The sequence below is a fragment of the Mustelus asterias genome, chromosome 5 (assembly GCF_964213995.1).
Source record: "Mustelus asterias chromosome 5, sMusAst1.hap1.1, whole genome shotgun sequence".
Taxonomy (NCBI): Eukaryota; Metazoa; Chordata; class Chondrichthyes; order Carcharhiniformes; family Triakidae; genus Mustelus; species Mustelus asterias.
In genome coordinates this window covers 137,471,400-137,495,444 of record NC_135805.1, presented here as the reverse complement: position 1 = coordinate 137,495,444, position 24,045 = coordinate 137,471,400, and the positions used below count along the sequence as shown (strand labels likewise).

Genomic DNA, 24,045 nt, shown 5'->3' with positions numbered 1-24,045 from the left:
CTAATCCCTCTAACCTACGCATCTCAGGACTCTAAGGGGCAATTTTTAACCGGGCCAATCAACCTAACCCGCACATCTTTGGACTGTGGGAGGAAACCGGAGCACCCGGAGAAAACCCACGCAGACACAAGAAGAATGTGCAAACTCCACACAGACAGTGACCCGAGCCGGGAATCGAACCCAGGACCCTGGAGCTGTGAAGCAGCAGTGCTAACCACTGTGCTGCCGTGCCGCCCCAACCACTGTGCTACCGTGCCGCCCCTTTGGTTCACTCCTTTGGTTAGTAATAACCAAAGGAGTGAACTAATCTGATAGATAAGTGAGAGGGTGGAATTAAAGGCGATCAGTATTAGTAAGAAAATGGTGCGGAGGAAATTAATGGGGTTAAAGGCTGACAAATCAGCAATAATCTACATCCCCAGTGTTAGATGCATTAGTGGTCACCCTGCAAAATTCTCCAGGCCCTGGAGCAGTTCCTAGAGGTTAGAGGGTTGCAAATGTAACCACGCTATTTAAAAAGTGGGGGGAGAGAAAATGGGAGAATTACAGACCAGTTAGCCTGACGTCAGTAGTGGGGAAAATGCTGGAGTCTATTATAAAAGAAGTGATGACAGAATATTTGGAAGGCATTAATAGGATTGGACAAAGCCAGCATTGGTTTATGAAAGACAAATTATGCTTAATAAATATACTGGAGTTTTTTGAGGAAGTAATTAGTAGAACAGATAAGGGAGAACCAATGGATGTGGTGTATGTGGACCTTCAGAAGGCTTTTGATATGGTCCCGCATAAGAGGTTAATGCACAAAATTAAAGTGCATGGGATAGGGGGTAATGTATCAGCAAGGATTGAGAATTGATTGACAGGCAGAAACAGAGTCAGAATAAGTGAGTCTTTTTCCAAGTGGCGGGCAGTGACGAGCAGTGGGACACTGCAGGATCAGTGCTTGGGCCCCAGCTTTTCACAATATATATAAATGACCTGGATGAGGGAACCAAATGTAACATTTCCAAGTTTGCAGAATACACAAAATAGGGCAGAGTTGAGGGTTATGAGGAGGATGCAAGGAGGCTTCATGGTGATTTAGACATGTGGGCAAATATATAGCAGATGCAGTACAACGTGGCTACATGTGAAATTATACACTTCGCTGTGAAAAACAGAAAGGAGGAATATTATTTAAACGGTGATATATTGGGAAGTGTGCATGTACAAAGGATGTACAAAGTCCTTGTACACCAGTCAATAAAAATGGAGAGGCAGGTGCAGCAAGCAATTAGGAAGACAAATAGTATGTTGGCCTTCATTGCAAGAGGATTTGAGTTCAGAAGTAGACATGCCTTACTGCAGTTATGCAGAGCCTTGGTGAGACCATACCTGCAGTATAACGTGCAGTTTTGGTCTCCTTACCTAAGAAAGCACATAGTTTTCATAGAGGGAATGCAGCAGAGGTTCACTGGGCTGATATCGGGGTTGGCGGGGCTATCCTTAGAGGAGAGACTGGGCCTTCATTCCTAGGAGATATTCACAGTAGCTTCATTGCAGTGTTAATGTAAGCCTACTTGTGACACTGATAAATAAACTAAAACTTATTCACTGGAACTTAAAAGGATGAGAGGAGATCTGATTGAAATGTATAAAGTTCTAGCAGGACTAAATGCAAGGAAGATGTCTTCCCTTGTTGGGGAATCTAGAACCAGGGGCCACGGTCTCAGGATATAGGGTAGACCATATAGGACTGAGATGAGGAAGAATTTTGTTCACTCCAAGGATAGCAAAAGTCATGGAATTCTCTACCACAGAAGGCTGTGGAAGCCAAGTCGTTGAGTGTATGCAAGAAAGAGATAGATAACATTTTAGATTTTAGTGGCATCAGGGAGTATAGGCGAAAGCAGGAATGTGGCACTGAGATACAAGATCAGCCATGATAATATTGAATGGCAGAGCAGGCTCGAAGGGCCCAATGGCCTGCTCCTAGTTTCTATAAGTACTAACCCAAGGTGAAGTAGTTTGATGGGTTATTATTAACCTGGATAACAATGACAGCAGCAACTGCTACTTGCATTTACAAAGGAGGAAGGGAATGCTTAAGAAGTGTAATTTGAAAACTATTCTACATTTTATTTCAGTCTCAGGATCCATCTACCGGCAGCGTCAATCCAGATCCCTGTCCCATCTGTGCTCGGCAATTAGGACAGCAGGTAAGGAGTTGATCACATGTATATGAGGCTGCCGTATGTGCCGATTCACACATTCGCAGATAGCTTTCCACACACTTGAAACAAGGTTTAAAACAAAATTAGAGGCCAGTTAATTTTAAAAAAATTATATCTGAAGACATCACTTCTGTAATGTTGAAATATTCTCAGAATTTTGATCTAATTTCCAAAACTCCTCATCAGACAATGGGTTTTCTTTAAAGAAATAGTTTATTCATAACCAGCCGTAGGTCATGTCAATTCCTTCTTTCATTGGTTGTATTTTAAGCTTTTATAAAGTGTTTGGCTAGCCCAATGCAGCTTTTAAGAAGAATTCACGAGTTGAGAACTCTGTAATTGTGCATGAATGGTTGTTAAGGAGTGGATGACACGGTGGCACATTGGTTAGCACTGCTGCCTCACAGCACCAGGGACTTGGGCTCGATTCCCGGCTTGGGTCACTGTCTGTGTGGAGTTTGCACATTCTCCCTCTTTCTGCATGGGTTTCCTCCGGGTGCTCCGGTTTCCTCCACACTCCAAAGATGTGCTGGTTAGGTGCATTGACCATGCTAAGTTCTCCCTCACTGTACCCGAACAGGCACCAGAGTGTGGCGAGTAGGAGTTTTTCACAGTAACTTCACTATAGTGTTAATGTAAGTCTACTTGTGACATTAATAAATAAATAAACTTTAACCCAAGAGTGATAACTCAGATTTCTGTGTGTGCAAAATATGCTTTCGTTGGTTTGTTTTTTTGGCAAATGCCGACTTATGAAAATGTAATGTGGAAACATATTAATATTTTAAAACAGTTCACATTTATATAGCCCCCCAGAGTGCTTCACAGGATATGGTGGCACTGTGGTCAGCACTGCTGCCTCACAGCACCACGGACTTAGGTTCAGTTCCCGGCTTGGGTCACTGTCTATGTGGAGTCTGCACGTTCTCCTTGTGTTTGCGTGGGTTTCGTCCGCGTGCTCCGGTTTCCTCCCACAGTCCGAAAGACGCGCTGGTTAGATGTATGGGCCATGCTAAATTCTCCCTCTGTGTACCTGAACAGGTGCCGGAGTGTGGCGACTAAGGGATTTTCACAGTAACTTCATTGCATTGTTAATGTAAGCCTACTTGTTACACAAATGAGTAAAACTTTAAAAATAAACTTTAAATTTTAAGGACTGTTGTCAAACAAAATTTGATACCAAGCCCCACACAAAGACGGGGGGGTGGGTGTGAGGCGTGTTTGAGGAGGTTAATGGAGAGAATTCTGGAGTTGGGGGCCTAGGCAGCCGAAGGCATGACTACCAACGATGGGACAATAAATAACAGAGCTATAAAAGAGGTCCATAAGACCATAAGACATAGGAGCGGAAGTAAGGCCATTCGGCCCATCGAGTCCACTCCACCATTCAATCATGGTTGATTTCAACTCCATTTACCCGCTCTCTCCCCATAGCCCTTAATTCCTCGAGAAATCAAGAATTTATCAATTTCTGTCTTGAAGACGCTCAACGTCTCGGCCTCCACAGCCCTCTGTGGCAATGAATTCCACAGACCCACCACTCTCTGGCTGAAGAAATTTCTCCTCATCTCTGTTCTAAAGTGACTCCCTTTTATTCTAAGGCTGTGCCCCCGCGTCCTAGTCTCCCCTGTTAATGGAAACAACTTCCCTACGTCCATCCTATCTAAGCCGTTCATTATCTTGTAAGTTTCTATCAGATCTCCCCTCAACCTCCTAAACTCCAATGAATATAATCCCACGATCCTCAGACGTTCATCGTATGTCAGGCCTACCATTCCTGGGATCATCCGTGTGAATCTCCGCTGGACCCGCTCCAGTGCCAGTATGTCCTTCCTGAGGTGTGGGGCCCAAAATTGCTCACAGTACTCCAAATGGGGCCTAACCAGTGCTTTATAAAGCCTCAGAAGTACATCCCTGGTCAGATTAAAGGAGGACAGTTTTATACCAAAAGGTGCTATATTAATGCACGTTGTTGTCATTCTCTTCAAGTGCAAACATTTTATTTCCCCTTCAGATGATTTCAAAGCTGTTTTCATCTCCCTGACTCCCTGTACTGGTTGTGTAGACTGTCTGTGCCAAGCTGTTGCTGTCACACTGCAGCAGAGGGTGATTCCTGTTGCTAAGTGTCCAACACTCAGCACTTATGGCATTTAGTCAACTACTATACTCTGGGCCTGACTCACTCCAGCTACAGTGCCAGAACTGAGCGTCAAAGGTTCCTCATAAACACCTCCCATCCCTCATCACCATCAGTCTCACAAAACAACACATCATTCCAATTGAGACTTTAAGTTCAGAAGTTCTAAATACAGAAAGGAAGAACTTGTATTACTATAGCACCTTTCGTGTCCTCCAGACGTCTCGGTGCCTCACAGTTAGCAAAGTACTTTTGAAGTTTAGGCACTATCGTAATATTAGCAAAATCAGATTTGATTAATAGCAATGTAATCACTTCTGTTTTAAGCGGCCATGGTTAAAGCATGAATGTTGACCGAGAGATGAGGAGAACCCCCTTATTCCTGTTCAACTGATCTGGCATAACCAGTAGAGCCTCTGAATACTGGCATCTCTGACACTGAAGTATTCTCTGTGTTGGCCTAGCTTTTATGTTCAAGCCACTGCAGTGCGGCTTGAACTTCCTGCCCTGATATCAGGGGCAGGATTTTTCAGATGGTAGGGCTTCCCATCCTGCGGCCTCAGTATCTCTAGAGATCCTATCTGCCCCATAGCCATTTAGTAAAGGTCAAGACTTTTTTTGTCCCAGTCTCGGAACGAAGTTCCTCTATAGAGCTGCAGGTGAATCCAATTCATCAGCAACTCTGTAGTCTCAGCAGTGCCAGGTTTGAGCAGTGGCCACTGTTGGGTCTGCAACCAATCCTGAAGAACAGGAGCTAATGGAAGCTGGACTGAACACAAGGCTGTGGTATCAGCGGAGTCTGGCTGTCACGCCCCAGCAAGGGAATGGGGGGGCCCCACTTTGAGGGCTGGGAGGCGGGGGGGGGGGTTGGAGTTAAAGGGGGTATAAAATTATAATGTTCTTGGGATACTCCCAAGGATGTGATCTTTCTCTCTCTCGCTCTCTCTCTTGTTGCCCCAGCTTCTTGCCAGGCAACCCACCTGGTATAGGTAACATAGGGGCAGTGGTGGGATGTGTTACTTAAACCCCACCCCAGGTCAGGGCGGACAGTTATCGTAGAATCTTGACAATACAGAAGGAGGCAATTGGGCCCATCGAGCCTGCACCGACAACAATCCCACCCTAACCCCATAACCCCATATATTTATCCTGCTAATCCCCCTGAAATTAGGGTCAATAATCAACTTAACCTGCAAATCTTTGGACAGTGGGAGAAAACCCACGCAGACCCAGAGGAAACCCACGCAAACACGGAGAGAATGTGCAAACTCTACACACACAGAGTGACCCCAGGCCAGCAGTTGAACCCGGGTCCCTGGCACTCTGAGGCAGCAGTGTTAACCACTGTGCCACCGTGCCGTCCTGAATGTATTACTTAAACCCTATCCCAGGTCGGGCAGTTAGGCAGCATGCATTTTGTGACTCCCACTTTCAAACCAGCAGACGAGGGAACATAAAATTTTGCCCTGAAGCAAGAGTGGTAACCACTGAGGCACAGCCGACCCCTATATTAGCTTGTGCAAAATACTGAAGGAAAATTATGTCTTTATTTTTGCAGGTTAGGTGGATTGGCCGTGCTAAATTGCCCTTTAGTTTCAGGGGACTAGTTGGGTAAATGCATGGGGTTACGGGAATAGGGCCTGGGTGGGATTGTGAGCGATGCAGACTTGATGGGCCGAATGGCCTCCTTCTGCACTGTTGGATTCTATGATTCTAGGTGCTGAAATTTTTTATTCTGTTTTATTCTTGTTTCCTCTCTCAGTTCTCTGTTCTCTTCTTTCTTCACAGTGGGCAGTACTGACTTGTGGACACTGCTTCTGCAATGACTGCATCGCCATTATAATCGAACAGTACAGTGTCGGGGCTCGGCGGAGCGTTATCAAGTGTGCAATTTGCAGACAGACAACAGCGCACAAAGAAATCTCTTACGTATTCACAACTGAGGCTGCAAACAGAGAAGATGAATTCCCTGTTAAAGTAAGCTGCCTTAATCAGCAAAACCTTCCCTGCCAAAGGGAGGGGCCTTTAAAAATTATTCACATCGTTGGTAATTTATGTCGGCAGTGACTGAAACGAGGGGGATGTAACGTGGGCTCTGAGAAATGAACAAAAAAATAGAAAGAACAAAGAAAATTACAGCACAGGAACAGGCCCTTCGGCCCTCCAAGCCTGCACCGACCATGCTGCCCAACTGAATTAAAACCCCCTACCCTTCCGGGGACCATATCCCTCTATTCCCATCCTAGTCATGTATTTGTCCAGACACCCCTTAAAAGTCACTATCGTATCTGCTTCCACTACCTCCCCGGCAGCGAGTTCCAGGCACCCTCTACCCTCTGTGTAATAAACTTGCCTCGTACATCTCCTTTAAACTTTGCCCCTCGCACCTTAAACCTCTGCCCCCTGGTAATTGACTCTTCCACGCTGGAAAAAAGCTTCTGACTATCCACTCTGTCCATGCCTTCATAATCTTCTATCAGGTCGTCCCTCAACCTCCTTCATTCCAGTGAAGCACAAAGTTGGAGCAACTCGGGATTATACTGAAGGAGGGTAACCTTACATTGTTTGCCGCGGCACAGTGGTTAGCACTGCTGCCTCACAGCGCCAGGGGATCCGGGTTCGATTCCTGGCTTGGGTCACTGTCTGACATTCTCCCCTGTCTGAAAGACGTGCTGGTTAGATGCTTTAGCCATGCTAAATTCTCCCTCAGTGTACCCGAACAGGCGCCGGAGTGTGGCGATCAGGGGATTTTCACAGTAACTTCATTGCCATGTGAATGTAAGCCTACTTGTGACAAATAAATAAGCCTCAAACTTTAAATTCACAAATCTAATGTAGTATAATAATACCAGAAATGGGAATGTGCTGCCTATGTTTTGATATTGGGGCCTGCATTAGGAATCAATGCACCAAAAAGAAAGGGTTAATCTTGCCATTTTCCAGAGTTTAATTCTACACATATCATTCTAAAAAAAACCCTCAAATGTTTTACTTTCTCAGAGAAAATGTCTTTCTGTTTTATTTCAGCATTGGCACTTGTACTTAATTATATTGTAATTTATGAGTTAAGTTGTTTGCTTGTTGGACCAATTTATGCAGAAACCCAGTTCACTTCTAGACTACGCCTGGTGTCGCTGCAGAAGCTTCAAAGTAACAGCAACCATTTTCATGAATAAAGCCCTGCTAATGAAGAAATCGTCCCGCTCACTTTACACAGCCCCGATCAGAACAAGAAGCCAAAGGAGCTTGGTGAGAGATGGATTTTAAAGAGGATGTGAAAGGAGAAGGTGGAAGACACTTCCAGAGTATGTGGCTGGAGGCCGTCAGTGGAAGGCTGAATGCGGGGAGGGCAGAGTTGGAGGAATGGAGAATTCTGGAGGGGTGTCTGCTTGAAACAGGAGATGGGAAGTGGCATGGCCATGACAGGATATAAATGCGAGGGTGAGAATGATTAATTTGAGGCATTGGTGGATCAGTAGTCAATGCAGGTTTGCAAGAACGGGAGCGGGCAGTCTAATTTCGAATGAGCTAAAGTTTGCTGAGTGTAGAATATGGAGGCTGGCCAGGAGAGTGCTGATTCTGGAGTTAACAAAGACACAGATCAGTTAAAGTTCATTTATTAGTGTCATAAGTAGGCTTCCATTAACACTGCAACGAAGTTACTCTGAAATCCCCTAGTCGCCACATTCTGGTGCCTGTTTGGATACACTGAGGGAGAATTTAGCATGGCCAGTGCATCTAACCAGCATGTCTTTCGGACCGTGGGAGGAAACCGGAGCACCCGGAGGAAACCCATGCAGACATGGGAAGAACATGCAGAATTCGCACAGTCGGTGACCCAAGCCGGGAATCAAACCCAGGTCCCTGGCGCTGTGAGGCAGCAGTGCTAACCACTGTGGGATGAGAATTTCAAAGCAGAATGGCTGAGGTCGGTGTGGAAGCAGGTGATGCTATGGAGTTGGAAGTGTAATGGACAGGATATGGAGTTGAACAGGAAACTAAGGTTCCAAACAATCTAGTTCAATCTAAATCAGGAATCAGTTTAGGGTAAGAAATGAATGTCGATGTTACAGAATCCATGACAGGAACTGAGGGCAAGGACTTGGCTCTTAATCAACTGGAAGAATTTGTGGCTCATCTGAGGCTGGATGGACAAGCATCAACCAACACAGGTAGTGGAGGGAGAGAGGTGCTAAAGCTAGCTGTTGTAATTAATCTCACTGGACCAGTGAGTTCAGCGTCTGATGGTTGTTTTTAGTCATTTCTTCTTTTGGTCTTCCGTTTCAGGGTAGCCATTCTACCAAAGTGGAGGCTGTGCTCAAAACATTGAAGAAAATCCAGCAAAAAGACCCCGGGGCCAAGGCTTTGGTCTTCTCCACGGTAGGCCTTAACAGCTCACTTTCACAGTTGGTACTTAACCAGACAACAGTTCAGCTTCATGTTTTTGAGGATTTCTTGCACTCATGTCCTTCTTGCCAAAAGGACACTGGGTTTAATCGTCAACTTTGAATTGACAGGTACAGAAGCAGGGATGATTTTGTTCTTGTGCTAGTAATCCAGAAGCTTGGACTATTGATCCAGAGACACGAGTTCAAATCTGAGCATGGCAGCTGGGAAATTTAAATTCAATTGATTAAATAAATCCATAGAATCCCTGCAGTGCAGAAAGAGGCCATTTGGCCCATCGAGTCTGCAGCGACTGTCCGAAAGAGCATCTTTCCCAGGCCCACCTGACCCTCCCTGCCTTATCCCCATAACCTCATCCATTTTTAAAAATTCTTTCGTGGGGCATGGGCGTCGCTGGCTGGCCAGCATTTATTGTCCATCCCTAGCTGCCCTTGGAGGGCAGTTGAGAGTCAACCACAGTGCTGTGGCTGTGGAGTCACATATGGGCCAGACCGGATAAGGACGGCAGATTTCCTTCCCTAAAGGACATTAGTGAACCAGGGTTTTTCGAACAATCGACAATGGTTTCATGGTCATCAATATCATAGAATCATAGAAACCCTACAGTGCAGAAAGTGGCCATTCAGCCCATCGAGTCTGCACCGACCACAATCCCACCCAGGCCCGACCCCCATATCCCTACATATTTTACCCGCTATTCCCTTTAATCGCATCTCAGGACACTAAGGGCAATTTTAACATGGCCAATCAACCTAACCCGCACATCTTTGGACTGTGGGAGGAAACCGGAGCACCCGGAGGAAACCCACGCAGACACGAGGAGAATGTGTAAACTCCACACAGTCAGTGAGCCGGGAATCAAACCCAGGTCCCTGGAGCTGTGAAGCAGCAGTGCTAACCACTGTGCTACCGTGCCGCCCCCATAGAATCAGTAGATTCTTAATTCCAGATATTTTTTATTGAATTCAAATTCCACCAGCTGCCGTGGCGGGATTCGAACCCGGGTCCCCAGAACATTAGCTGAGTTTCTGGATTATAATCGAGCGATAACACTACTGGGCCATCACCTCCCCGATTACCACGGCTAATCTACCTAATTTACACATCTTTGGATCGTGGGAGGAAACCGGAGCACCCAGAGGAAACCCATGCAGACATGGGGAGAGCTCCATACAGTCACCCAAGACCGGAATTGAACCCAGGTCCCTGGCGCTGTGAGGCAGCAGTGCTAACCACTGTGCCACCCAATGGAATGAAAAGCTGGTCCCAGAAATGGTGACTGTGAAATTACTGGGTTATTGTGAAAACCCAAGTTCACCCCTGTCATTTAGGGAAAGAATTCTCCCATCCTGACCCAGTCTGACCTTTGTGTGACTGCAGACTCACATCAATGTAATTAACTCTTCATTGCACTTTGAAAACGATCTAGTGAGTCAGTCAGTTGTATTCAAGAAGGAGCCTCACCACCACCTTCTCAAGGACAAATAGGGATGGACATTAGATGCTGGCCTTTCCAGCACTGACCACTTCCCAGGAATGATAAAACTCTGAAGGAGAGTCAAACCGACTCCAAACATTAACTCTGTTTCTCTCTCCACACATGCTGCCAGACCTGCTGAGTTGTCCAGCATTTCTGCTTTTATTGTCTATTATAAATAAGCTTCATTGCTTGAGCTACTGTAATGGAATATCCACCCTCTAGAAAACCCACCCAATTTTCCTTTCATCCAAGAAATAAAGGACTTACACCTCTGTTACTGCCTTTAAGAGAAGGGAAAGCACTGGGGGATTTCTCCCCCTTTTTATCCTTTGGATAATAAATTGTCATGCGCCACAATCAGACAACATGAATTATAATAATCAAAATAATTAAAATGATTTGTGTCTGGTGGCAAGGCGTCAGTGACATCATTTCTGCATTTAGAAAAGTTCTGAGTTTACTTTGTACCCATTAATGAGACTAAGGTGACTGCAGCGTCCTCCAACATTAGAACAGTGCTTCCTAAAAGTAGAGGGTTGTAGGAGTTTTGGGAATGATGGTTGCAGGATGCAGGAGAGTGACGTTTATTTTACTTAAAGTTTGTCTCTGTGTCAGAATTGGCTCAGTGGGCCATACACTCGCCTCTGATTCAGAGCTGGGAGTTCAATTTCCACCCCAGAGGGTTGAGCACATAATGCAGGCGGACACTCCATTGAGGGAGTGCTACACTGTCAGAGGTGCCAACCTTTGGAGGAGATGTTTGTGTTGAATAAAAGATCCTGTTTTGAAGAAGAGCAATTCTCCCCAGTGGCCTTGACAATATTACCAAAACAGATTCTCTAGTTATTAACACATTGCTAGTCATAGAAGGAGGCCATTTGGCACCAACAGCAATCCCACCCAGGCCCTATCCCTTTAACCCCATGTATTTACCCTGCTAGTGCCGCTGACACTAAGGGGCAATTTAATCTAACCCGCACATCTTTGTGTGAGTGTGGGAGGAAGCTGGAGCACCCAGAGGAAACCCACACAGACACATGGAGAACGTGCAGACTCCACACAGACAGAGACCCGAGGCTGGAATTTAACCCAGGTCCCTGGTACTGGGAGGCAGCGGTTCTAGCCACCGTACTGCGCGTGCTGGTTGGAGAACTTTGTTGTGCACAAATAGGTTTCCATGTTTCCTATATTACACCAGTGACTATACTCCAAAATTACTCAATTGGCTGTAAAACACTTTCAGATAGCTTGAGGATATAAATCCAGTCTTTTTGATCAAATACAAAGTGTATAGCACCCACCGACTAGCCATCTGTAAATGTACAGAGTTATCCTGTTGTGTCTGTCCCTGTGCACTGCTACATATAAGAATGACTTTCATTGTGGTTCATTGCTCTTAAAGTTTCAGTGAATTGTTCTGGCCTAATTTGGGTTTTGTGCTGTTGCATTTACAGTGGCAGGATGTGCTGGATATAATCGGGAAAGCCTTATTGGATAATAATATGGAGTTTGTTCAGATCAACGGACTCCACAAGTTCCAGGTGAGGAAAGATTAATCTGTTTGAATGTTCCTGGCATACATCAATACCCAGGATCCAGAAAATATGTGTCTGATGGGGAGATTCATTATAAAAAGCAGTATTCATTCTAGTCACTGGCCAGACTGGCAATACAGCAGCTTCTACAGTCTGTTTTACTGGTATCAGCATTTTAGTTCCAGATTTGATCAACTGAATCCAAACTCAGCCGAGGCTCGCACTTTCCACCACCAGGGAACCTGCCACAGGTGGTCGCCTTTGGCTGGACTGCAAGATCCCGCCAGCGGGAAGGGCTGGGAAATCCTGCCTATGGTTTCTAGACTGTTTGTCCGGTACCCTGATTGCTAGTCCAATATAAAAATCACTACTTTACATTCCCTTTACATAGTCTTAGGCAGCTTTCAGCTGTTCTCACTGGGGATCATTGAAGACTGAGGAAAACATTTGTTAATGGGAGTTTTACTACATTTAGCCCTTCCACCATGTCTTGGATTCATGCTTCATTTGAGATTCATTCCCTCTCGTACTAGTTTGCTTGGTGCTGTTTCTTTTTCAGCACTGATTTTATACAGTCCCATTCCCTATTGAGGCCTGGTTTTCCATGATCCAATTCCTTATTGAGGCTAATTTTCCATGATCACATTCCCTATTGAGGCCGGATTTCCACAATCCCATTCCCTACTGAAGCCTGGTTTTCCATGATCCCATTCCCTATTGAGGCTAGATTTCCATGATCCCATTCCCTATTGAGGCCGGATTTCCATGATCCCATTCCCTATTGAGGCCAGATTTCCATGATCCCATTCCCTACTGAAGCCTGGTTTTCCATGATCCCATTCCCTATTGAGGCCAGATTTCCATGATCCCATTCCCTATTGAGGCCGGATTTCCATGATCCCATTCCCTATTGAGGCCGGATTTCCATGATCCCATTCTCTATTGAGGCCGGATTTCCATGATCCCATTCCCTATTGAGGCCAGATTTCCATGAGCCCATTCCCTACTGAAGCCTGGTTTTCCATGATCCCATTCCCTATTGAAACCTAGTTTCCCATGATCCCATTCCCTATTGAGGCCGGATTTCCATGATCCCATTCCCTATTGAGGCCTGGTTTCCCATGATCACATTCCTCCTTAAGTTTTTTTAAATATTATTTAATTTTTCTGCTTTTTCCTCCGAATCTTTTTATTTGCAGAGTTTGACCAGTTATTTTCTACTAAGGTGTTTTTAGTTATCTTTTCAGACAAGACATAGTGGACAATAATGGAAGTGCTTTAGCCTTATGATGTCAAGGACACCTTGGGGTAGATATAGTGGATTCTGAAAGGAGCTACCATGTTTGCCATCTCAAATGTAAAAAACCCTAATTAATTCTTATGTGTTTTCAATAAGCAGTGGATACATGGAGCAAAGTACCAGAAGTGCCCCACGTGCAAGGAACTGTCCATTCAGAATAAGTACATGTGTATGAGAATTAGGAAAGATCATATCAAATGGGAAGATTTGATTTGATTTATTATTGTCACATGTATTAGCATACAGTGAAAAGTATTGTTTATTGCGCACTATACAGACAAAGCATACCATTCATAGAGAAGGCAAGGAGAGAGTGCAGAATGTAGTGTTACAGTCATAGTTAGGGTGTAGAGAAAGATCAACTTAATGTGAGGTAGGTCCATTCAAAAGTCTGATGGCAGCAGGGAAGAAGCTGTTTTTGAGTCAGTTGGTATTTGATCTCAGACTTTTGTATCTTTTTCCCAATGGAAGAAGGTGGAAGAGAGAATGTCCGGAGTTGTGGGGTCCTTGACTATGCTGGCTGCTTTTCCGAGGCAGCGGGAAGTGTAGACAGAGTCAATGGGTGGGAGGCTGGTTTGAGTGATGGACTGGCTTACATTCCCGACCCTTGGTAGTTTCTTGCAGTCCCGGATAGAGCAAGTGAAGCCATTGCAGGAGATTCTCTGGTGTACTCAATCAGGTCAAAGGCTGCAGACGGTCAAGAGCGATGAGGAATGGCTTAACTGGGTCAGTCACAGAGAAGTCATTTGCAACTTTGACAAGAGCCGTTTTGGCACTGCAGCAGGGATAGAAATCTGATTGCAGGATTGAAACATGGGGTTTGAAAAAGACCGGCATGCATTTGGGTGGAGATAACACATTAAAAATCAATATGGAGGAAAGGTTGGAAATGGGAGCAGTAACTTGCAAGGATGAAGGGGTCAAGGATTGTTTTTTTTTTAAGAAGCAGATCTGATTTGCAGGCACCCAGTACCAATGAAGCTACCCAGGATAAGCTAGCACCTCTTATTACCAGAAGACCTATCAGAAACAGTATGCACACACATCACACACACAACCTGGGTACTGCTCCCAGCACGCGTCGGAGCCTTGAATAGAGGAGGGGATCCAGTAACAATTCACTTGACCAAAACAGTGAAAAATGCACCCCTGCCATTACAAAATAGAAAGCATTATGTGGATCATTTTACAACAGAACGTACCTGGAGATAAGTGAACGTGCATAACCTGGAGGTTCCGTCACGACATCTCATTGCATTATCACACCATAGTTAACAAAATCTATAATTGCATCTTTCAGGAGAATCTGTCAGCTTTTAAATATGATTCGAAGATCAATATTTTGCTGCTGCCTCTCCATTCAGCATCGAATGGTTTGAACATCATTGAAGCAACATATGTGCTGCTGGTGGAGCCTATATTAAACCATGCACATGAACTACAAGCAATAGGAAGGGTGCATCGTATTGGACAAACAAAGTGAGCAGTAGTTAACAATTGCATGTTCCATTTTATTTTCTGATCCGATCTTTTTGTTGTACAATAATCCTTATTGTGCAAATACGTAGTCAGAATGACACAGAGTAAAGTTTAAGTTTATTTATTAGTCACAAGTAAGCTTACATTAACAGTGCAATGTAGTTATTGTGAAAATCCCCTAGTCGTCACACTGCAGCGCCTGTTCAGATACACTGAGGGAGAATTTAGCATGGCCAGTGCACCTAACCAGCACGTCTTTGGACGAGGAGGAAACTGGAGCACCCAGAGGAAACCCACGCAGACCTGAGGAGAACGTGCAGACTCCGCACAGACAGTGAGCCAAAGCGGGAATCAAACCCAAGCTCCTGGCGCTGTGTGGCAGCCATGCTAGCCACTGTGCCGCCCAGGAACGGGTCTAATTCTGTGCTGTAAATTGTTGTGGCCCGGCTGGTCCATGCCTATGTTTGTGATCCACATGAACCTCCTTCAAACCCCACTTCATCAAACCCTAATGACACGCACCCTCTTTTCCTTTTCTACTTTCCCCTTCAACTCCCCTTCAATAATTTGGAGCTCCCTCCCAAACAGCACTATGGGTGCACCTACACCACATGGTCTGCAGCAGTTCAAGAAAGCAGACCACCGCCTTCTCGAGGGCTGTAAGGATGGAAGATAAACATGCCGCCCGAGCCAGCAATGCCCGTGTCCTGTGAAAGAGTGAAAAAAATGTTGTGGGAGCGTATTTCACTATCTCATATTCTTTAAACAATGAGGTTTATCTTGGATTCTAGATTGGATTTATTAGATACTGTCTTATTTCCATGGCTTCCAGCTATGAGCATCCACTCTATCAATCCTTTCCACAATCTTTAAAACCTCTACCATTATTATATTAATAATCTGTTATTCCTGCCGAGGTCTAGAGGTTAGTGATGGAATACAATAGCGTGACCAATTTCTTTGATTTTTAGGTATTAATTAGGCAGTGCTTTGGTAAGTTTCATTCTGTTAAAAGCATTATATAAATGCAAGTAATTGTTGTTCTTTAGCAGTACTTGGCCTCATCCAACATTCTGTATTAGTTTATTTATTAGTCATAAGTAGGCTTACATTAACACTGCAGTGAAGTTACTGTGAAAATCCCCTGGTCGCCACACTCCGGCATCTGTTCGGGTACACTGAGGGAGAATTTAGCATGGCCAATGCACCTAACCAGAACGTCTTTTGGACTGTGGGAGGAAACCGGAGCACCTGGAGGAAACCCACGCAGACATGGGGAGAACGTGCAAACTCCGCACGGACAGTGACCCAAGCCGGGAATTGAACCTGGGTCCCTGGCACTGAGAGGCAGCAGTGCTAACCACTGTGCCACCGTGGTGAATTACCTGGTGTATCTCTTTAAATTAATTAGAGCACGATTGCATTATTGACCACCTTCCTTATCTTTAAAATCACCCCCTGAGGACTAGCTTTGCCTTGTAAAATGTTTGTTTTATCTTGTTGGTTAACCACGTGAGTTATTCCCTCCGAGCTGGGCTCTCCTATAATCATGGATCCCTACAGGGCAGAAGGAGGCCATTTGGCCCATCGAGCTTGCACCGACAGCAATCCCACCCAGGCCCTATCCCTGTAACCTCACGTATTTACCCTCCTAATCCCCCTGATACTTTATCATGACCAATCAAACTAACCCACACATCTTTGGACTGTGGGAGGAAACCGGAGCACCCGAAGGAAATCCACGCAGACATGGGGAGAACTTGCAAACTCTATACAGACAGTGACCCCAAGGCCAGAATTGAACCTGGGCCCCTGGCACTGTGAGGCAACCGTGCTAACTACTGCGCCACCGTGTCTCTTGTTTGGGCTTTCTGGAATGGAACTGCTATCTCTCATTTATTTTTAGCGTAACTTCATTGGTATCAAGCAAATTGATATGGCACTTTTTAAATGTGAGTAAACAAACGAAAAGTTAAAACTGATTTGAATGTAAAAAAGGGGAAGCTTTCATTTAAATCGCCTTTCACAGCTTCAACTTCCCAAAGTATTTCGCAGCTGATGAAGCATTTTTCAGATGTAGCCACTGTTGTAACAGAGATGTTTTACTGCACGCGTAGAGGCCATTATTTTCAGTACAATTTCTCTGAAAGCTATCCACTTAATTTCACTTAGCAATCTATTAAATAGTCTTATAAGGTGGCACAGTGGTTAGCACTGCTGCCTCACAGCTCCAGGGACCTGGGTTCAATTCCCTGCTTAGGTCACTGTCTGTGTGGAGTTTGCATGTTCTCCCCGTGGGTTTCCTCCGGGTGCTCCAGTTTCCTCCCACAGTCCAAAGATGTGCGGGTTAGGTGCATTGGCCATGCTAAATTGACCCTTATTGTCTCGGGATGCATAGGTTAGAGGGATTAGCGGGGTAAACATGTGGGGTTAGGGGATAGGGCCAAGATGGGATTGTTGTCGGTGCAGACTCAATGGGCTGAATGGTCTTCTCTGCAATGTAGGGATTCTATTCTATTCTAATAAGTTGTGTTAAATTTCCTTAACTTGTCTTAAAGTGAAATAAAGCAGAATAACTCAGCAAGTCAGGCTCTATGGAGAGAAAAACAGCAAACTTTTCAAGTTGGCAATCTTTACTTAGTGGTGTCCCTCTCGCAGTTCTATCAACAGGTTGTCACCTATCTGAGGAAAACAGAGGACCTCTTAACTGAACTGTGATATGAAACCTGGGTACCTTTGGGCAGCACGGTGACACAGTGGTTAGCACTGCTGCCTCCCAGCACCAGGGACCCGAGTTCAATTCTGTGCAGAGTCTGCACGTTCTCCCCGTGGTTTGCGTGGATTTCCTCCGTTTCCTCCCACAATCCAAAAAAGATTAGGTGCATTGGCCGTGCTAAATTCTCCCGCAGTGTACCCAAACAGGCGCCGGAGTGTGGCGACTAGGGGATTTTCACAGTAACTTCATTACAGTGTTGATGTAAACCTACATGTGACACTAATAAATAAAGTTTAAAACTGTAAATGCCACACAATATTTGAATGTATTTATGATGAATAATGATTTCCGTTCTTTTTCTAGGGAAACTGTTGTTCACAGGTTTTTAATTAAAGCGACAATAGAGGAGAGGATGCAGAGTATGCTTAAATGTACTGAAAAAAGGTATGTTCAATTTCCATATATCACAGTTATTATTTCCACTGGTATCAAGCTTTCAAAATTGCTGAAAGATTAAAGTAAGACTTTTTCTTAAACAAAGCTTTTAGCTTGTACACTCACAATTAATCATTGGGTAGGTTATCGCCTAGAATCATAGAAACCCTACAGTGCAGAAAGAGGTCATCTGGCCCATCGAGTCTGCACCGACCACAATCCCACCCAGGCCCTACCCCCATATCCCTACACATTTACCCACTAATCCCTCTAACCTACGCATCCCAGGACACTAAGGGGCAATTTTAGCATGGCCAATCAACCTAACCCGCACATCTTTGGACTGTGGGAGGAAACCGGAGCACCCGGAGGAAACCCACACAGCCACAAGGAGAATGTGCAAACTCCACACAGACAGTGACCCAAGCCGGGAATCGAACCCGGGTCCCTGGAGCTGTGAAGCAGCAGTGCTAACCACTGTGCTACCGTGCCTACTTGAGGAATGTGGTCCTCACCCACTGACAATCCCCATCCCAATCTCCGTCCCTTAGCCTCACATTCAGTGTGTGAGGCTGAACCATTCTACTCGTAATTTTGGTGTCCTATTTGATCCTGGGGATCTGGTTCTGACCCACATATCTGCTCCATCACCAAGACTCCCGACTTCCACGCCTGTGTTACCTCTTAGGTTTGACTTCTCCAAAGCTCTCCTGGCCAGCCCACCCCTGAGAACAGTGGATGATCAGAGATTGATAGATTTTTGATAAGGAAGTCAAGGGATAAAGGTATGGTGTCAACTCTGACTCCATTGATTCTCTCATCTTTGAATCAGGGGTCCAAAAGTCCCGTTTGAACACAAAAAGCAAGGCTGGCACTCTGGTACCGTCCTGAGGGAATGCGGCACTGGATGTGACATTAAACTGAGGCCCTGTCTGCCCCCTCATGTGGCTGTAAAATATTGCACAACATTATTGTGATGAAAAACAGGAGAATGATCCCTGGTGTCTTAACCAACGTTCATCCCTCAATCATTGATAATCTGGTAATGAACAAATTTGTATTTAGTAATATTGTTGGTTGATTAATATTAGTCAGGGCACAAAAGAAGAACTCCCTTGCTGGTCTTTGCAATAGTGCCATGGGATCTCTGGGAGGGCAGATAGGACCCTGGTTTAAAGTCTAGAACCATAGCAAGGTTGTCCCTGGAAAAGGTCACTAGCCTGTTCCAGAAGCTTATAGCTTAACTATAGAATCCCCCACCTCTATTGTCCTCCTGTCTTTCATAGAGCCATATGGTACAGAAGAGGCCGTACGGCCCATGGAGTCTGCACTGACACATCTACACTAATCCCACTTTCCAGCACTTGGCCCATTGCCTTGAGTCTTGTGACATTTCAATTGCTCATCCATGTACTTTTTAAAGAATGTGAGGTTTCCTGCCTCCACTATACTCCCAGGCAATGCATTCCAGAATCCCACCACCCCCTAGGTGAAAAAGCTTTTCCTCTAAACTCCTGCCTCTCACCTTAAAATAATGTCTCCTCGTTACTGACCCTTCAACTAAGGGGAACAGCTGCCTCCTCTCCACCCTGTCAATACCCGTCATAATCTTATACACCTCAATCAAGTGTTCTTCCAGCCAGCCATCAGCCTTCCGTGCTCTGAAGAAAACAACCTGAGTCTATCCAGCCTCTCTTCGTAGCTCAAATGCTTCATCCCAGGTAACACCCACTCCAGTACAATCACATCCTTCCCATGGCGAGGCAACCAGAACTGTACCCAGTACCCCAGCTATGGCCTCAATTTTCTCCTCCCTCCCTGCACAGCTAAGCCACCGGTGGTGCTCAGGCCATGACTCTCAGTGCTCTCACCAGAGGAACCCTCTTCCCCCATTGGTATTCAGAACTGAGTACGTATGCCTCAAATTATTTATTTACTGCACCAGAATTGGAATTTAAGTAACCACAATAAAAAATGAATTAACTATCTTTGTTTATTTTCAAAGCCCCAATTCTATCCAATCTCATCCAAAAGATCACACTTAATACAATACAGAGCTACCTCAGTATGTTGTTTTCAAAGAAGTTCTCCCCAGGGACCGAGTTAACATTTATCCCTCAGTCAACACATAAACAGCAACAGGGTGGCATGGTGGCACAGTGGTTAGCACTGCTGCCTCACAGCACCAAGGATTCGGCTTGGGTCATTGTCTGTGATTATCTGGTCATTAATTTTATTTATTTATTAGTGTCACAGAGAAGGCTTACACTAACACTGCAATGAAGTTAAAGTGAAAATCCCTTCGTCGCCACACTCCTGCGCCTGTTCGGGTACACTGAGAGAGAACTTTGCACGCCATTGCACCTAACCAGCACATCTTTCAGACTGTGGGAGGAAACTGGAGCACCCGGAGGAAACCCACGCAGACACGGGGAGAATGTGCAGACTCCACACAGACAGCGACCCAAGCCGAATCCTTGGTGCTGTGAGGCAGCAGTGCTAACCGCTGTGCCACCATGCCACCCTGTTGCTGCTCGTTGCTGTTTGTGTGATCCTGCTGTGCAAATATTGGGTGCCTTATTTCTCACATTACAACGGTGACTGTACTTCAAAAGTGCAGTCATTGGCTGTGAAACACGTGCTGACATAGCGGGTGTGAAAGGCACCATATGAAGAGAATTTCTTTTTTCGCAATGACGTAACCTGATTTTTTTCCTTTTGAATTGGTCTTTAGTCACAACAAGTCGGTGATTGTACAGTCGGAGGCTTCTGTTCTGACAGTGGGGGACCTGGCAAACCTCTTCTCAGAAGAAGAGAGAACAACAGATGAATGAAAGAGGATCATTGGCCAGCACTGAAGATGAATAACGTACACCCTGTGCTTTGTTATTGAGTGTGGACTCTGAGCATCATTAAGAAAAGAGCTTTTCTTAATGATGGACATTATCATTATGTCCACCTGGACAACAATGAAATTGAAACAAACCTGAACTATGAGTGAAACCAAATTAGGGCACAAGCAATCCTGTTCTTGTCTCCTTTAGTAATAAGCCTGAATTTTGGAATGTGTAGTACAATAGAGAATGTCGAGTGAGATGTTCAATGCCGTGCGAAGGACCAAGGTCAGAAATGAAACATTGAATCACAATGGAGAAGGTCGACAATGATACAGTTGGCCGGAATTTTGCTATAGCAGGGCACCTGATGGCATCTGCCGTTAGTTAGACTTCCCGTCCACCCTTCAGCTCAACACGCTTCGGCCTGCTACATTGATAAAACTGCAAGCTGGTAATGGAACAGTAAGAGAAGCGGGACATCAGAGACCTAACTGAACAGGGGCAAACAACGGGGCACCTGCTTAACCAGTCAGCTGTGGGATTGGGAAGTAAACACAGATTGTGAAGGGGTGTAAATTAAGAGGGGTGAATTCAATATCTAGTCATAGAGGTTTACAGCATGGAAACAGGCCCTTCAGCCCAACTTGTCCATGCCGCCCTGGTACAAAAAGAGAAATGAAGATTAGATTAAGAGAGAAAAGAAGAGACAAGGAAAGTAAGCAAAATATTTCAAATTTGGCCTTTATAAAATCTCTCAAAAATACAGTACCTGAAGGAATGAGATTCCAATGGGATTTGTTAATTTCTGGCACAAGAAAGGTTGGATCAGCAGTAATTGCCACTTATTACCACATCATTTAAAAGGTACTTGAAATGACCAAATTTAAGTTTCTGTGGTGAATTCAAAGGGTAAATACAACAAGGTTCTTTTAAAAAGAAGGGGAGATAAAAGTGACATGTCACTTTACCAAAGCTAAGGGCGGAGTCAAGCAACTTGGACAGCAACTCTTGGAGAGGGGGAGGCAATGGTTTTGGACTAGTAATCCAAAATCCCAGGCTCCTACTCTGGGCACTTGGTTTCAAATCCCATTGTGGCAGCTGGTGGAATTTAATTCAATTACCAAACCTGGAATAAAAAGCCCGCCTCAGTAATGGTGAATTGAAACTATCATCGATTGTCATAAAATGTCCTTTAGGGAAGGAAATCTGCCATCTAATCTGGCCTAAATATGGCCCCAGATCCACAGCAATGTGTTTGACTCTTAACTGTCCTCTGAAATAGCCCAGCAAGTCACTCCGTTTAAGGCTAATTACAGATGGGCAATAAATGCAGTGATGCCCACATTCCATTAATTTTTTAAAAAATCACATTTGACCATGCACTTGTTCTTTGCCTGAAATTAACATAGAGCCATAGACTCCCTACAGTGCAGAAAGAGGCATTTCGGCCATCAGGTCTACACCGACTCTCCGTATCCCACTGAGACTCTCCCCTCCACCCTATCCCTGTAACCCTGCACATTCTACATGGCTAACCCACCTAGCTTACACACCTTTGGATACTAAGGGGAAATTTAACATGGCCAATCCCCCTGACTTGCAAAAGTTTAAACTGTGGGAGGAAACCGGAGCACCTGGAGGAATCCCACGCATACATGGTGAGAATGTGCAGACTCTCCACAGACAGTGACCCAAGCTGTGCTCGCCCCGAAACCAGAAAACCGTGGGCGGTGCAGTGGTTAGCACTACTGCCTCACAGCGCCAGGGGCCCGGGTTCGATTCCCGGCTTGGGTCACTGTCTGTGCAGAGTTTGCACGTTCTCCCTGTGTCTGCGTGGGTTTCCTTCACGTGCTCCGGTTTCCTCCCACAGTCCAAAGATGTGTGGGTTAGGTGGATTGGCCATGCTAAATTGCCCCATAGTGTCGGGTTTAGCAGGATAAATAATGGGGGTTATGGGGTTAGGCCATGGATGGGATTGTGATCAGTGCAGACCCGATGGGGCAAATGGCCTCTTTCTGCACTATAGGGATTCTATGAAAATCCCGCCCGAGGTCAGTGGCCTTTTCCATGGTCCACCCCTTTGTCCGCTACGATTCCTGTGGTGTGTGGAATGGGAAAATTCACCCCAATGTGTCTGACAGTAGAGCACTTCCTCAGAACTACACTCAATGTTATGACTTAGATTATGGTCAAGTCCTGAAACGTGGCTGGAGTCCAAGACCTTCTAACTCGGGTAAGAGTGCCGCCAGATGAGCCAAGCTAACACTTGGATAGTAAGGAGGATTGACTTTGATGGGAGAACTTGGTTAGTAGAAGGTGCAAGAGTTTTTCTCACCTTATGAATTGTTTGGTCTTATTGTACAAGATTCAAATGTAAAAGATCAATGGGCAAGATTGACTTTGAATTCCTACACAAGGAGGCCAGTCGGCCCATTGAATCTGCACTGACTCTCCAACAGAGCATCCCACTCAGGCCCTATCCTCGGAACTGCACATATTTACCCCACTAATCCCCCTAAACCACACATGTTGGGACACTAAGGGGCAATTTAGCATAGCCAATCCACCTAACCTGCACATCTTTGAACTGTGGGAGGAAACTGGAGCACCCGGAGGAAACCCACGCAGACACGGGGAGAACGTGCAAACTGCACACTGTCAGTGACCCAAGGCCGGAATCAAACCGAGTCCCTGGTGCTGTGAGGCGGCAGTGCTAACCACTGTGCTACTTTGTTATGAAAAATTGGATCGTAATTTTAACTGACTGACCAAGATCAAGCTCCCATTCATAATTATTTTCAAATCACAGCATGAAAAGGTAATATCAGTAAGGGATTTCTCACTATTCATCAGCCATTGCTACGTGTAATATGTTCACACGAATAAGGCTATGTCTTTTTCCATCTTCAGGAAATTGGAGGTGTTAAAGAATTATTTTACCCATTGATACATTATTTATTACACAATTTGGGGAGCAGTTCCTCCTACTGATAATTTAAACAAATGTCTTCCTGTGTTAACTAAGCGAGATTTCCCATTTTGTACTAATTCTCTTGTTTTTGCTAAGTTATCCGTGGGAGCCATTCCACTCCTGTGCATTATTCATTGCTGTGACCATATGTTGCTTAATGTACTTGTTCAGCAGTTGTAAAAATTGAATAAAATGTTTCTTTGTGATTTTTATTTTCCTAACTATAAGAAAATTAGTGGAGGAATTAGTTTATGGCGAGCTTCACCCCTTCGTTCCTGATATCATAGAATCCTACAATACAGAAGGAGGCCATTGGGCCCATCGAGTCTGCACCGACCATAATTCCACCCAGGCCCTATCCCCATAACCCCATGCATTTACCCCAGCTAGTTCCCCTGAAACAAAAGGGTGATTTAGCATAGCCAATCCGCTTAACCTGCACATCTTTGGAGTGTGGGAGGAAACCGGAGCACTTGGAGGAAACCCACGCAGACACGAGGAGAACGTGCAGACTCCTCACAGACAGTGACCC

At 45.1% G+C, this 24,045-nt stretch overlaps 1 protein-coding gene across 5 annotated transcripts in view; it reads left to right on the top strand.

Annotated features, from left to right (window-relative positions):
- shprh (SNF2 histone linker PHD RING helicase) overlaps window positions 1-23,719 on the top strand; it is an 88,126-nt gene extending 64,407 nt beyond the window's left edge. For all 5 annotated transcript variants that reach the window (XM_078213349.1, XM_078213351.1, XM_078213350.1 and 2 more), the window contains 7 exons: window positions 2,130-2,201; window positions 6,142-6,330; window positions 8,641-8,733; window positions 11,695-11,781; window positions 14,376-14,554; window positions 17,634-17,714; window positions 20,440-23,719. In XM_078213349.1, the coding sequence (XP_078069475.1) occupies window positions 2,130-2,201; window positions 6,142-6,330; window positions 8,641-8,733; window positions 11,695-11,781; window positions 14,376-14,554; window positions 17,634-17,714; window positions 20,440-20,539 (801 nt within the window). In that variant the 3' untranslated portion in view covers window positions 20,540-23,719. The remainder of the gene's footprint in view (window positions 1-2,129; window positions 2,202-6,141; window positions 6,331-8,640; window positions 8,734-11,694; window positions 11,782-14,375; window positions 14,555-17,633; window positions 17,715-20,439) is intronic.
- Window positions 23,720-24,045: the final 326 nt, after the last annotated feature.